The 14772-nt window shown below is 46.0% G+C and overlaps 1 protein-coding gene across 1 annotated transcript in view; it reads right to left on the reverse strand.

Moving 5' to 3' along the window:
- Positions 1–14772, reverse strand: part of LOC119386412 (GATOR complex protein MIOS) — a 727447-nt gene that overhangs the window by 583809 nt on the left and 128866 nt on the right. The window contains exon 5 of the mRNA XM_037653722.2: positions 1902–1981. Within this exon, the coding sequence (XP_037509650.1) occupies positions 1902–1981 (80 nt within the window). The remainder of the gene's footprint in view (positions 1–1901; positions 1982–14772) is intronic.

Here is a 14772-nt window from a genome sequence, read left to right on the forward strand (position 1 = left end):
AAGAACGATTGTTTGAACATGTTGGTTCGGCACGAGTATTCAATTAACTTGCAACGAATGAAATGAACGGGTTGGGGGCCGACTACACGGTTTAATATACAATTTCCTATCTATTTTGACATGTTCACGATAAATTAGGTATAACATCTTGAGCCTCTCTCGATAGCGTCGTATCTCTAGAGTTTCGAGGTTCGCGTCCTGTAAAAGAGCAGTTACCGATGTGTGATGATGGTAAGAATTAAAGATAAAATTAAATAGCCAGCACCACGAACACAATTCGACGTTGCACCAACATTATGCATGCATAGGGTGTTTTTCCAAAGCAGTTTCCAGACCTGGCATGGCTCTGTGGTAGAATACCTGACTGCCAAGCAGAATGCTAGGGTTCGATTCTTGCTGTGATCCTGATTTTTATTCTTTGCATTCATCGAGTCAACGTTGCAGGTGTCAGTTTTTACCGATGTCTGTTGTCGGCGTTCTTTGGTAGATATAAACTATCAATCACCTCTGGTGCATACCCGTATACCACGGCCCGTGGTAAACGGTTATGTGCCGTACCTGTCTGGAGGAAAGGGTTTGGCAACGTACGAGACATTCAAGTTATTCATGTCATGACCAGAGTGTCATATTCGTCAAACCCTCTTACCCTCCCATGCTAATTTTGGTCTACACCAAGTTAAGGAGGAGAGCACCCAGATGTACATATGTACGTGCGTGCATACGTACATGCGTGCGGGCGGGCAGACCATTCGTGCCTTGTGAAGAGGGTGTAGTATATTCTAGTCCACTCATATGTGGCAGAGAGTATCTAGGCCAGACAGGCAGGTGCATGAACGATCGCTCCTGGGAGCACCGGTACAATGTCGAAAAACTCACCTTGTCTGGCCACCTCGCCACACACTGTGCACGTTGCGGTTGCAAGCCACTGTTCAATCGCGTGCATTCGCTAGCCAAAAGTTCTGATCAGCTCAAGAGGGAAATATCGAAGTGGCAGAGAGTAAATATAGAGACGCTGTGAGTTGCCCTTCAATACGTCTATCGGAAAAGGAAATGATATTTTTCTCCCGTCAGCCACCTGTCTGATTGTTTGGCCGACTGCCTTGTGTGCCCCTCTCCCCTCTCTCCTTTTTTTCCTTCATGCAGTGTCGTGTGTATATACATGCGATCACATGCAATAAACACTGAGTCGTTAGTTTGCGTTGTGTCCAGTCTTTACCTGTCGCCATCCGTGCGATTCTTTGTTCTGAGTTACAAGCAGAGGTAGTATTTTTATCGATCTAGTCGCACAATTTGTTGTGTCCAATTCATGATATTTGCAGCTTCACCTCCAGACTGCATGGGTGCTGTGTGGACAGCAGATACTATCACAAAGCTTTCACCTAACTGGATGAAAGTTGTTATTCCATGGTATATTCACTTAAAGTTTGTTAAAAATGAGCTTTTATTGTAACTACAGTCAGCTTTCCTAATCGACCGGACCAACAAAATTTTGAATTACGCCTTGCCAAGAAATTTTATTCTGTTTTACTTATTTCTTCTCCTCCTCTACACTTTGCCGAGCAGAGTTTTTGGCTAACGCTCGCCTCCTTCCTGGCCACGACAACACATTGCCAGCTGTTTGCACAACTGGCAACGTGTTGCTAGGCGATGCACGGTGACGTCATCATTTGCGAAGGTCTTCCTGCATACAATCTACAGCCAACCTCTGGCTTACATAGCTTCACTGTTAAAAGGTTTTCAGCAGCATTTTATGGTCAGTTATGCATGAAATACACAACAATTTCATGAGAAATTTTCCACATGTGGCCTTTGACATTCAATGCAGTGCGATTCGACTGTAATTGCGTCTCTACTGAACAAGTGCCAAGCAAAAGGCTTGCTCAAAATACTGGACAACCAACCTGACCAGGCTGACCTTCCCGGTGTCCTGGCCCACAGCAAGGAGTACGTCAGTGCGGGGGTTCATGTAACAGCTGTAGCACTGCAGAGTAAATCAAAGTGAATGCTTTCACAACAGCATAACAATCTGTGGAGGTTTTCACCTCAAATGCAATTAATGGGCAAAACAAACACATGACAGTGAAAAACACATTTAACACCGTCCCATTGCCAGCAAGCATGAGTGCCAACAAAGAAACTGTGTAGCAGCACAAACAACAAAACAAGATAGGGATGGACTAAGTGCCGTCCAATGCTTTACTGTGCACAAGGCCGTGCACGCACACACACACATTGTAATCAAGACAGTCAAGCGATCGAGCTGACATGATAGTTCCGTGAGGACACGCAAGAGCACTGGCCCGTGTCAGCCACTGGCCTGCACCAGCCAGTTGGTGCGTGTGAGTGACAGTGCAAGTTGTAGCGAGCACGGGCCAAGAAGCCACCGCAACTTATCGGCCTACCGCTGCAATGGAGCCGCCGAATCGCAGCCGCAGCTGATTTCGTTTGCTCAAATCACGGCCGAGAGCAGCACAATTTTGGTGCACGAATGCGCTAGTCACATGGTTTTTTTTTTTATTTCGCAGGCTTTCTTTGCAGCTTGGAAAATCGCAAATAACGCAATGGGGGTTTGTGATGATGCTCTCGAACTTTGCAAGTCCCATTTCTTGCCTAAAGTCAATATTTTGCAATTTAGTTATATCATCCTAATTAAAAAAATAATTAAATACAAGACAAAAAATTGTCTGTAGTGCACAAGGTGGCTGTCAGCAATATGCAAAGGATTTCACTCGCCTGCCTCTAATATTGAATTTTTTAACCCTTGGCGCAAGTTAGCTGGGACACACGGTATATGTATATGCAGAGGAACATGAAAAGCTATGAGGGAGAGGAGAACATTGAGAACATGTGACGAAGTATCTGCATTCAAAAATACGCAAACAAGTGAAAAAAATTGCTAACATCAATGGGAAAGTTCCATGGTAATGAGTGATGACTAATGCAAGTATCTCCTTCGTCGTCGGTGCAAGAGACCCCATATATTTCACCTGCTGGTCTGTCACCATAGTGGCTTAGTATCTTGCAATCATCAAGTGAAGCATGACAGCCACAACTGCAGCAATGTGGGGCCAAGTGGCTGCCAGCAGAACCCTCGACCGGACTGCAGTGTCCTCTCAGGTGGTCATTTACTTGCCAGCCAGTTTGGCCGATTCAGCAACCATATGAGAGGAGAATTTCACGAAGTGCAAAACATTTTTTACTGCTTTCTGACTGTTTTTCTGGCTATTCAAAGTCTGCTAAAAGACCTCCGCCTATGGAAGACAGTCCGAGTAGCCTGCCATGAATAGTCTGAGCACCTGGAAGTCAAAGCTCTTGTGCATTTTGTGATGACGTGAATGACGCCCCTAGACAGGATTGGGCAATCACTCGCTTGACAAGGTTTCGATGCACAGAACCGTAAAGGCTCTCCTTAAAGGGACACTAAAGGCAAATATTAAGTCGACGTTGATTGTTGAAATAGCGGTCCAGAAACCTCGTAGTGCTGCTTTTATGCCAAGGAAGTGCTTATTTTGAAATAAAATCACGTTTTTAGTGGTCCGCATCGCGTTAGCGCGTTTCAAATCTCCCGCCTGAAAATACGACTTTCATACGTCACTGCTGCCGTGCCCAACGTTGCCCGCTAGCCAATGAACGCCAGAGCAGACGACATGGGCGTCTCCCCATGGTCTCCCCTCTCTCTCCTGCGTTCTGTAGCATACGCTTGTCAAACACGTGTCCTGGCGCCGCACATCACACGCTGCGCTAGCATAAGTCACAGTGTCACACCCTTCCACAATGGCCGCCAGTGACAGCCCCCAGGCCACCTCACCACCAGAGCTCGCCTCTGTTTGGTGCTTGGTCACCGCAGGGGAGATGCTCACGGGCATGCAGTGAGAGGTTCACATGCTGCCTTAGCAGGCAACTTCTCGTCTGCCCGTTCGTTGGTCCTGTTTGTGTGGTAGCCGATAGCACGGCAGCAGGCAAGCATACTCGACCGGTCTTGGGGAAATACCCTGTTTGGCCCGCAATCCTGTGACTGTCGCACTGTACATCTGATAAACCCATGTCACAACAAACGTGTGATAAACCTGCGTTTGTTGACATCCTGCCTTGAATGCCTTTTCTGTGCCGTGTTGGAGAGTTGAGGAACCCAGCCGTAGTGTCTCTGTACATTGTGGTGGTGGAGCGTCACGTCTCTTCCCGATCATGCTCTTAGGGTAAGCTTCGTGCGAAGCCGTCTCCAAATAACTGACGCCCAATTCGGTTTCGGCATGGCATCAGAGCAGACCCCCTCAAGGTGCTCATTTCTGTTGGATCCCCTGGCTGTGGACTTACAGACAGCACGAGACAGCACGAGGTATGGTTGCCTAGGCGGCCCTCTGGTTTTGGTCACCGGGAGATTCTTGGTCTGTGGTTGTGACTTCAACGGACCAAGATCAAGCTGCACATGTTTTTACGTGCCGGCGGTGCGGCTGCCGGTGATAGACGCCCCCAAACCCGAGACTATGGTGCAGTTTGGCGCAATTTCCGTCGATATTATCAGGATGGCGCAGTAAATACAATTTGGCACACTTTGGCACAATTTCCGTCGATATTATCAGGATGGTGCAGTAAATACAATTTGGCGCACTTTGGCGCAGTTGGTGCAGGAGTGGAATCACTGACTTTGTGATGCTGGCATCTGACAAGATGGCCATTTAAGTACATGGCGGTAGCAGATGACAGCAAAACCGGTGCACTTTCATTCGTGCTCTTCACCTGGCCATTGCTAAGGGGTCACGTGAGTTTGGAAAAAGGTCGATTAACTGGCAGCATTGTTATAGTTATGTTAACTTGTCCTGGAGGGCAGCACGGGTCGCCCCTAGTTCTGTATTTATTTCCACGATTAATCTATTAAAGTAATCTTCGGCAACTGGCGTTGTGCTTGCTTGGCTGGCTGCTGCTCTGCGTGTGCCAGCCGGCGATACAACAGATAGCGACGAGAGAAGATGGCAGTGGTGTTAAAAGGCGAGCCGGTTTTAGCCATTCCGTGGACACAGTGGCAAAGAACGTTTGAAAATTATCGGCTGGCCACAGGGAACAACGCCCACTCTGCTGCTTGCCAAAAGGCGCTCTTGCTTCACTGCTTGGGCGTGGAAGGTCAGCCCATTTTCTATGAATTGCCCAAAGAAGAGTCATCAGCTTCAGCAGGAAAACATCAAGACAAGGACCAGGCCAACAAGACGACGAGCCAACAGGATGAATTTGACATGGCGAACCTCACAGATTACTTCGTTGCCATGACTAATGTTGTCGTTGAGTGACAATGCTGAATAAAAAGACGCCCCCCCCACAAGAGAATAAAAATGCACAGACATTTCAGCACCCAGAACGAAAGCCTTGTTCACAATCCTCGTCTTTTTATTCAATGATTCTTCCCGACCAGACGGTTCTGTCAGAGCCTTGATTTCATTTTGGTGATTAGCTGCCGGGGCATCGTTCGATGCTAGGGAGACCGTTGTAATGAAAGGACCACGTAAACCAACAGTACAATAAAAGTTTGATGTTTAATATATACATGGTGTTTCTCACGTGTTTACTTGATCATATACTGGGCAAATTACTCGGAGTATTCACGGTTTACCGATGATTCCCTCCGGAGCTTCGCCTGACTCATCATCATTCACCCCGTGGATATGCTGTGGATTTTTTTACGCCAGAGTCATCCAGTGAGGGTAGAAGATCAGAAGACAAGCGCGCGGACGTCTACGCCCAGCCCAAGTACCTTTTGTTTTCTCGATTCCTTTTCTTTTTAGTTGCGCCAATGCCGCGACACTTGCTCTTAGCCACTGTCCTGCGCCGCGCACTCCACTGCGTGCGGCGTCTATCGCGCAAATTCTGATGTTACAATGCCGTTATTGAAGATTCTCTTGAGTCTTGCTCCGTAACGAAATGTGATGCGTGCAAGAATGGGGTTGGTTGCGTCGCGTGGATTTTACATTTCAGCGATTAGAAGGATCTCGTGCATGTAAGTTTGACTTGCATGCAATGAATTACCTTATATGTAAATAAGATTCTAACAACTTTAGCACCATTGGTACTGATACTAGATCTAATAGAGCAAGCGTTTACCTAACAGAAAATAACTTGGCCTGCCATATTTTTCACTTCCATCTACATTTATTCAAAGAATTTATGAAATCATAATTTGATTATTAGCACAAGTGCTTTCTTAGCTGTCATTTTGCATCACATACATTACCTAGGTCTCTGCACTGTTTTTCCGATCTGGTCACTGCAGTATATGTCTTTTGTAATGCGCTCCCAAAATAAGATTTCTGGGCTTCATTCTTCTGTCTGTTTTATTTCTACTATTCTTTACACATTTACACGCTGCCAAGGCGATCTTGAAAGCAATTATATAATTATGTAGGCGTGCCTTTATTATAGAGTACAAAATATTCTGCTTACCGCTTAAGAAAATAGCGAAATTGAGTTTGCATTATAATAATGGAAATCATTTGGAGCCATCTTAAAGATGTTAGGAAGGGGATTTGAGAAATGTTGTTTTACTGAATGCTCTGTTTTACTAACCAGCGTCCCAACGAGCCATTTCAGGCAATTGTTCATAGGTACTGAATTTTCTATTGTCGCAACAGGTAAGTTCACAATACTTCATGCTCATAGCTATTCAGGGCGCCGTCTGTACTGTGTTTCTGTACTCATTCAATGTGAATGTTTGATACACAACCACCTCTATTTTACTTATATTTGTTTTCCTGTTTTAGGCTTTCTTAAATATTTTTCATGTTACTAATGGTTACGTAATGGGAGCTATAAGTGGAATTAGCGCGATTAGTGACGCCATCCGGCGACGTTTTGTGGAACTATACAATACGTCTGAGACGTTTCCGTGTTGCACATGTTCTCTCGTTGAAGACAGATTGCTAAAAAGATTGCACATTAGTGAGTATATCAACAAAGAATCCTTTACGCCGGCAGATAAGTAGAATATGAAAATTCATTGCAGTTTTACGTCATCTACGTATACACCAGGGGTCTCAAACTCAGTTTATAGCCAGCGGGCCGCAGTCACAAAATTTAGCTGCAAAGGCCGGGACAGTGAAGATGGTGGGAGAGCGTTTGAACAAAATGACGTTTGAAAGGAAGCCTTTCCCATATATCATATATAGGTCATTTCTGAAGGGGACTTGGAGTCAGAATTCGAGAAACACTGATGCCAATGTACACGAGTGAAATCTGGACGCGGATGAAAATATAGGGTTTTTGTTCCATGGTTATGTTTCAGCACATGGTGACCACATGTTCCTCACGAAAGAAGTGCGTGAGACCAGCTATGTCTGTGTAGCTCACGAACATGGTTATTTAGAAAATAAAACAAATGGGACGGAGACGGTCATGTGTGCCGGCCGGGCCCCTAGCGAACAGTCTCAAACCCCGTATACGCCATGCACCCCCCCCCCCCAAAAAAAAAAGTCTACCAGCGTTGTTGCTGCTGTACACCTGTCCAGATATACGGTATTGTGCAAACAAGGTAAAAGTCCACACCGGTATTTGCGCAGTCGTGCGAAGGCTTCTTATTGACGTTATTGTGATTATATGGCAACCTGCTAGCTGGTCGGCAAGTTGAGCAGCGACTCACTCACGAAGCAAGAACCGCTATCAGCGAAGTGTATAAAGAGTTGTCCTGTGAAGAAGCTAAAACGGGCCCCAATAAGTTGTTTTGGAAGGAAACTAATGTACTTCGAGCAAGAAGGGCAAAAGTTTTGAGATGCTAACAGACATTTCATTCATGTGAAACAAAATAGGTCAGAGTTAAGAAATTTTCAACAAGACACTTTCGTGTATAGGCATTTGCTGCTACATTATATGGATGTATAATAACAAATTTGAGAATGTATCGAATTATCTTAAGATACAATTGCCAAGTATCGTATCGGATACAATTATTGTGGCAGTATCTTGTATCTGTATCTCACATACTTCTTGCCTGAGTATTTGTATCGTATCGTGATACAATTTCAAAGTATCTTTGCCCAGCCCTGTCAACAAGTTCCCACTGCCGTACACAGAACTCCTCAATAAGCTGCACGGTGCAAAATACTTTTTGAGATTGAATTTGACTGCAGCTTACCAGCAGGTTCCGTTGAGCCCAGAAAGTCGAGATTTAACAGCGTTTATTAAGGACCAAGGACTGTACCGATTCAGATTTGTATGTTTCGGCCTTGCCTCAGCACCGGGGGGGGGGGGGGCTGGCAAACCCTTGGCAAGTTTGCATTGCATCAGTGACAACGGGCTGAAGTTAAATCAAAAGTGCATTTTCAGTGTGAGTGAACTTCCATTCCTTGGTCATACCATGAGGGCATATGACCATTGCAGAGCAAAGCTGATGCCATTCAGAGTGCACCTGCATCGACAGATAAGGCAACGTTACACTCATTTTTTGGAACGACGGGCGTTAAGTTCATTGTGCGATACGCCGAGATGGTCGAGCCTCTTCGTGAGTTGCTGATTCTGAGTTCCAGCGGGATTCAAAGTGCCAAACTTGTTTTGATGAAGTGCGCTGTTTCTTGTCTGAGAGATGCTTGCAGCTGTTTGATCCTGCCCTGGAAACCATCGTTACAACCGATGTGTCTGCAACTGGCCTCAGAGAAGTACTGCAGCAGCGGCGCGGTCCCGAAGTGGTTTTGTTGCCTTAATTTCCAGGAGATTGACAGACGCAAAAAAGAAGTATTCAACTGGTGTGCTTGAAGCTTTGGCATGCGCACGAGCCTTCGAACATTGGCGTGTATAGTTGTGGGCCGTTTCATTTGTTTTGCGCACAGATCACCAGGACCTTATAACTCCGTTGACAACAAAAGGGGTGGGTCACACACCATTCAGAACTGCAAGATGGCATGCTCAGCTACTCGATTACAACTACACAATAGAATTTCAGAAGGGCTCTGAAAACACTGTGGTGGATGTGGCACACGTGGGGCACATGGAGCCGAAAGAGCCTGATGATGCAGTGTGCATTGTTTCGTCGAGCATAACCCATGAAGAATTCATGGCTGAAACTTCGCAGGATCAGATGCTGCAGGACGTCATCCAGTGGACCACCACGTGATGGTTTCAAAGAAAGGATCTATCATCAGGTGCACATCTGTTTCATCACATCTGAGACAAGCTGTCTGTGGAGGGCTTCTTCTTCCCTGCGAGCAGTTCGTTGTGCCCACAGCGCTAACTGGGCGCGCCCTGGCAGCAGCTCATGAGTCACACCCAGGTATTTCATGGATGAAACAACGATCACGTGAGAAGTACTGGCGGCCAGGAATGGGCAGACAGGTGGAACATCTGATTCAGTCTTGCGCTGTCTGTCAGTCCGTGGAGTTCCCTTCAGGTCGGTGGAAGAAATTAGGCATTGATATAGTAGTTGGCCTATTGGTGTATGCACCCACAGATAACCGGTTTGCTGTCACACTAACTACGTACTTTAGCAAATGACCCGAAATCTGTTTTATGGCTAATGTCATGTCATTTAACGTTGCATCATTCCTACGCAGTGTATTCAGCAGGGAAGGCTACCCCAAAAGACTTGTGAGCGACCAGTTCACCATCTATCAGTTCGAAGAATTCCAGCAAGAAAGAGGTGTAAAACATACTTTTCCCACTCTCTACCATTCACAAGCAAATGGAGAGACCGAACGTTTTAACCGTGTGCTTAAAGGGATACTGAACAAAAATTTGAAAAATCTAGGAAAACACTAGCATTCGACCCGGACGACACGACTGTTCCTATAAACGGCGTTTATTTCACGTAATTTTGAGCAGTTGGCCGTATTTTTAGTGGATTGTGAGAGCGCGGCAGCTGCACGCCAGTGCGCTTGTCGACGGCCGTGACGTCGAATGCTCCAGCAAGAGGGGGGCAACCGGCACGCTCTCTCCTGCCCTGCTACTTCCCTTTCTCCACCTCTCCTCTCAAGAACCGAGGGTGGCTTGGGGTGGCTGGTGTGGCGCTGAGCCTAGTCCCCTTTTCCCAACATGGGAGACAAAATAGCGCTTCTTCTTCAAAAACCACTACAACAACCGAGCGTGTCACGAGCACGCAAAGATGCAAGGTGCGAGTGACAGTGGTTCCACGAGCAGTCATTGCGACTACGAGTTCGACAGACCTCCAAAACGGATGCGCCATATACAACTACATGCGTGTGACCCTTCTGCTTCGTGAAGCGACAGCGAGGACGACGAGCCAGACGATCCGCCATAGCCCAACGTGGGTTGGCAGCCGGGAGCAGCAATTTATACATTGACTTATAGTCACTATCCTCGAAGTGTTCCGAGCACAAAAAGTCACACTTTGAAGGCACCCATGTTGGCTGCGATGGGCGTGCAGCGCGAATGCATATCCTTCGAAGCTCTGTCGGAAAGGTATGACTTGTCTCTCTCAACGCTGATTTTCGCACAGCTAGCGCAGAACAGCGTTGAGGCATTCTGCGTTGCGCCAGGAGCTTCACCGTTCACATTACGTATCAGCACACAACCCAAGCGGCAAATTCGTAGACGTGGGCGCAAGCTCCACTTGAGAAAACACATATGCGGCCGAGAGCGCGGCAATCGTTAGCTGCTGGTTGAGAACATGCACGGAGAACACCTTCCCGACCTTCCTCCGTGAGAACACGTTCTGAGAAATTGAGAGAGATGCGCGGCAGCGGGTGGTGGCTTGCGATGTCGATTGGTAAGCGATTTTGCAGCGAGCACGGTTGGCGAGCCAGTATCCGCCGGGTTTGGCGTCACTTCCTCTCTAGTTCGTGGCGCGGCCACTAGACGCCCCAATTTGCGAAAAATGCATTAAATTCATTATTTTATGCTAGCCTCTGGCTGATATGAAGGTTGTTTCAACAAATTTCAGCACCCAATCTTTCAATTGGGCCATTTATCTCGGCGGCGAAAATTTTGTTCAGCATACCTTTAAGGATTACATCCAGGTGTGTTTGCAGGAAAAACTACCCTTAAAGGATGTCATCACCCAGTACCTTGAAGTATACCGGTGCACCCCACACGTGACGACAGGCGAAAAACCTTCCCTGCTTCTGTATGGTCATCACCCAAGAACTAAGCTGGATTTCGTCAGAGCTCTGGGTGCCAAATTCTTTATCTGGCGTATTGAGCGTACCCATTAGTGACCATCTGCCCATATTTATGATGACAAACAAAACAGTGTGTCATGCACAGTCGCAACAAAAACAAGCAGTGGTTATTCAACACATTAATGACCACACACTGGCTGAATTTCACAATCAGATATCATTGGCTGATTTGTCAGACGTTATTCGTGAGCAGGAACCAGATCCTGCCTATAATTCTTTCCACGAAAAACTAACAAGAGTTTACAAGAAATGCTTCCCGTACAAAGAACTGAAGCCTGTGCGCAGAGCTAAGAAACCTTGGGTTACTAAATCTTGCATCAAGGAAATAAAACGTAAAAATAAATTATTCGAACTGTTTTTGAAAAATAAAAATGAAGACACGCTAAAACGTTTCAAAGACCAAAGAAACAAAGTTAACAGTATGCTGCGTCACGAAAAGCGAAAGTATCTAAGCAGCACTTTGAACAATGACATAATGAACAAATCGGAGTTAGCTTGGTCAAGGCTAAATGAGTTTCTTGGCCGCAACGGTAACAACTTCAGGCCCTCTGAGCTTGTGGTAGATGGTGACACTATTTGCAATGCTGATTTAGCAAATGTTTTCAATGATTATTTTGTGTCCTTAACAAAGCAAGCGCACAATCCAGCTTGTACTACATATTTATCGGACAGCACCCCTGAGAGCGCATTTTTGGCGCCGACAGCAGCCAGCGAAATCGCGCACGCTTTCTCGTCTGTAAAAAACAGCACATGTTGCGACGCATATGATATCGAGATTAAACCCATTAAACACGTGCTGGATCTCATTGCTGATTTATTGGAACATATTTTCAACCTCATTTTTTCAACTGGAATCTTTCCACAAAAATTACAAGTGGCAAAAGTAATAGTGTTGTACAAGGGAGGAGATAAGAATTCACTAAGCAATTACAGGTCTATATCTATACTGCCAGTGATATCAAAAGGTTTAGAAAAACTGGTTCAGAAACTTAAGCACCATATCATCACTTCTTCGCAATTCGGTTTCACTAAAGGCCGCACAACTGAGCATGCTCTCCTAGAGCAGAAGGAATTCATATTAGATGCTTTTGAACGCGAACTGCACATAATTGGTATCTTTATAGATTACTCAAAGGCTTTCGACACCATAAATCATGTTACACTTTTTCAGAAATGCAATCATTACAGCTTCCGAGGTGTCTTTCTAAAATTAATTGAATCTTACTTTGCGGGGATTGAGGCTTGCCCGTCGCCATTGCGCGGGTTTTTCGCCTATTTCTGCCATCCTCATGTCCAATCATGTCGCTCCCCTCCTCCGCCGTCCTACGGCGCTGGGCGAGCGGGGGTGACGTTAAACCCCCTCACCCCGGCGCCGGATCGCGACGGTGGCGCCACGTTCGAGTCTCCCGTGCTCGCGTCTCGCGAGACGTTGCGCGCGGCGGGGAGTCAGACTCTCTCTGGACCTCGTAGGGTAAGCACGTATTTTCTTTCCCGTCCGTCGGCTCCTTTGTTTGGGCTCGCTCGGACGGACTTCGCTAACGGTGCCTTGCGCCAGCGGCGAGCGCTTACCTTACGTTGTCCTTTCCGAACGCTAGGCCGAAGAGCGGTGCGGTGCATTCGTGCGTGGTCATACTACGCCGAAACCGTACCTATCGAAGCCAACACGAGCGGAGTTTGCCCTTGCTCGAGCGATCGGGCCCTGTTTTGGTCGCTGATCGTGAGAGCACGCAGCATAGTCGCGAGGGAACGTTTCTCTCAGCAGTGTGTCCCCGTGAGCCCTTTTGCCCGCGGAGACGTGCTCACGGCACCCTTTGTGTTGTACTTTCGCCCGTGGCGTGGTTAAGCCTGTTTTGCTTCTCCCGCCGCCTTTGGGAGCGGGCGTTGTACTGCGTTTTGTGGAGTTGCCGCAGGCAATAAAGTGTTGCGGATTTCGAGAGCAGTACTGTGTACTTGCCGCGCTACGCTCGGCGCCTTGTTTGCGCTTGAACGTACGTGTGCAGCGGCGCGCTAGTTCACGCGAGGCGACGGCAGACGCGGCCCTGTGGCTCGCTAAGTCGGAACCCACGCTAGTGGCCGTACTCCTGTGAGGTACGTGCACACTACAACTTAAAGTATCGGCAGCAGGTGGTGGTCATCAACAATCACACCTCCAATTTACAAGCAATTTCAGCAGGTGTGCCTCAAGGTAGTATGCTGGGACCCCTTTTATTCTGCATATATATAATGATATTGTAAACATTGATGCCTCTGTAAAGTGTGTTATATATGCGGATGACATAACCTTACTTCTCACTGCGCAACACTATAAACATCTGATCAATGACGCGAACCAGGTATTATTAAAGTTAGCTTCTTGGACATGCATTAATTCTTTAAAATTAAACACTTCGAAAACAAAAGTTGTTTACTTTAGGCCTAGAAATAAACCTTCCCCGTTGCATGCACCGTTAATGCTAGGCACCTTGGAACTTCAGATAGTACCTTGTCTGGGTGTAATTTACGATGAGCATATGTCATGGAATGCACACATTGAAAACCTGTCTCCCAGTGTGTCCAGGATAACCGGAATTTTGTCTAGGGCGCGTTTTCTGCTTCCTAAAAAAAGTTAAGCTTCTCATCTATAAATCGTTGTTTTTATCGCACATAAACTATTGCCATCTGGTTTGGGGTACGACAACTTTAACGAACATTCATAAATTGCATGTAATACAGAAAAGGGCAGTTCGCACCATTGCAGATGTTCCGTATGAAAGTCACACTTTCCTGCTCTGATGAAATGAACCTACTAACCCTACCAGATTACTACTACACAAGTATTATGAAACGCTACCACACAGCACTAAAAAGTGGTTAACTTTTTGGGCACACTTGCTCGAATAAACCAGCGGACTCTTTTTTTTACAACACTCGTCATGTTCACACGTGGTTTCTTCCATGCACGTGCACTAAATATGGCAAAGAAATGCTGCACTTTCTCTTGCCGTTTTACCTAAATCAAATAACAATATGAAAATATTGCTAAAAATACTTTTTTGGCTTACATATCGTTTAATATTTTGTGTTTTTCGTTTGTATGATTTCCTTGCATTTCATGTGATTATCGAATTAAAGTTGACACATTTTCTTGCCGCTTTAAATCTCTCGGTTTCACTTGCATTGCTTTTGGTATGTGTATGTATGCGCATGTGTATATATATATGTATATATATATGCAGTCTGGTTAGAGTTATAAATTAACGTCATTGTGTTGTCTGATTTCTGTTATATGATTACTAACGATGTCACCCAGGTTTTGGCAAATTCTAAATGCAGTGGCTGTTTGTGTATTTTCGCTTAAAAAGAATTTCACTGAGCTATTTCTGTTTATGTTCGATGAAATTTGAACTAGATATGTTGTTTTTTCACTCTGTACATTGTTTTATTGACCTGTACGCGTGCCTATCCCTGCCATTTCGTACGGGGTCGTGGCCCTAGTCAAGCCCATGAAGAGGCTTTTTGACCCCGGCCCTCAGCATCCCAAATTATGGAATGTTGGAATGAATAAAGTTTCAGAGTTGCAAAGTTTCAAAGTTTCCAGAGGCCAAACATTTAGTTGCAAGTGTTGCGTCACAGAGTGGCCGAACACCAGCAGGCAAGCAAACAGTATAGGACAGGCACTTCGCCC

Source organism: Rhipicephalus sanguineus, chromosome 3, assembly GCF_013339695.2.
Source record: "Rhipicephalus sanguineus isolate Rsan-2018 chromosome 3, BIME_Rsan_1.4, whole genome shotgun sequence".
In the NCBI taxonomy this organism is placed as follows: Eukaryota; Metazoa; Arthropoda; class Arachnida; order Ixodida; family Ixodidae; genus Rhipicephalus; species Rhipicephalus sanguineus.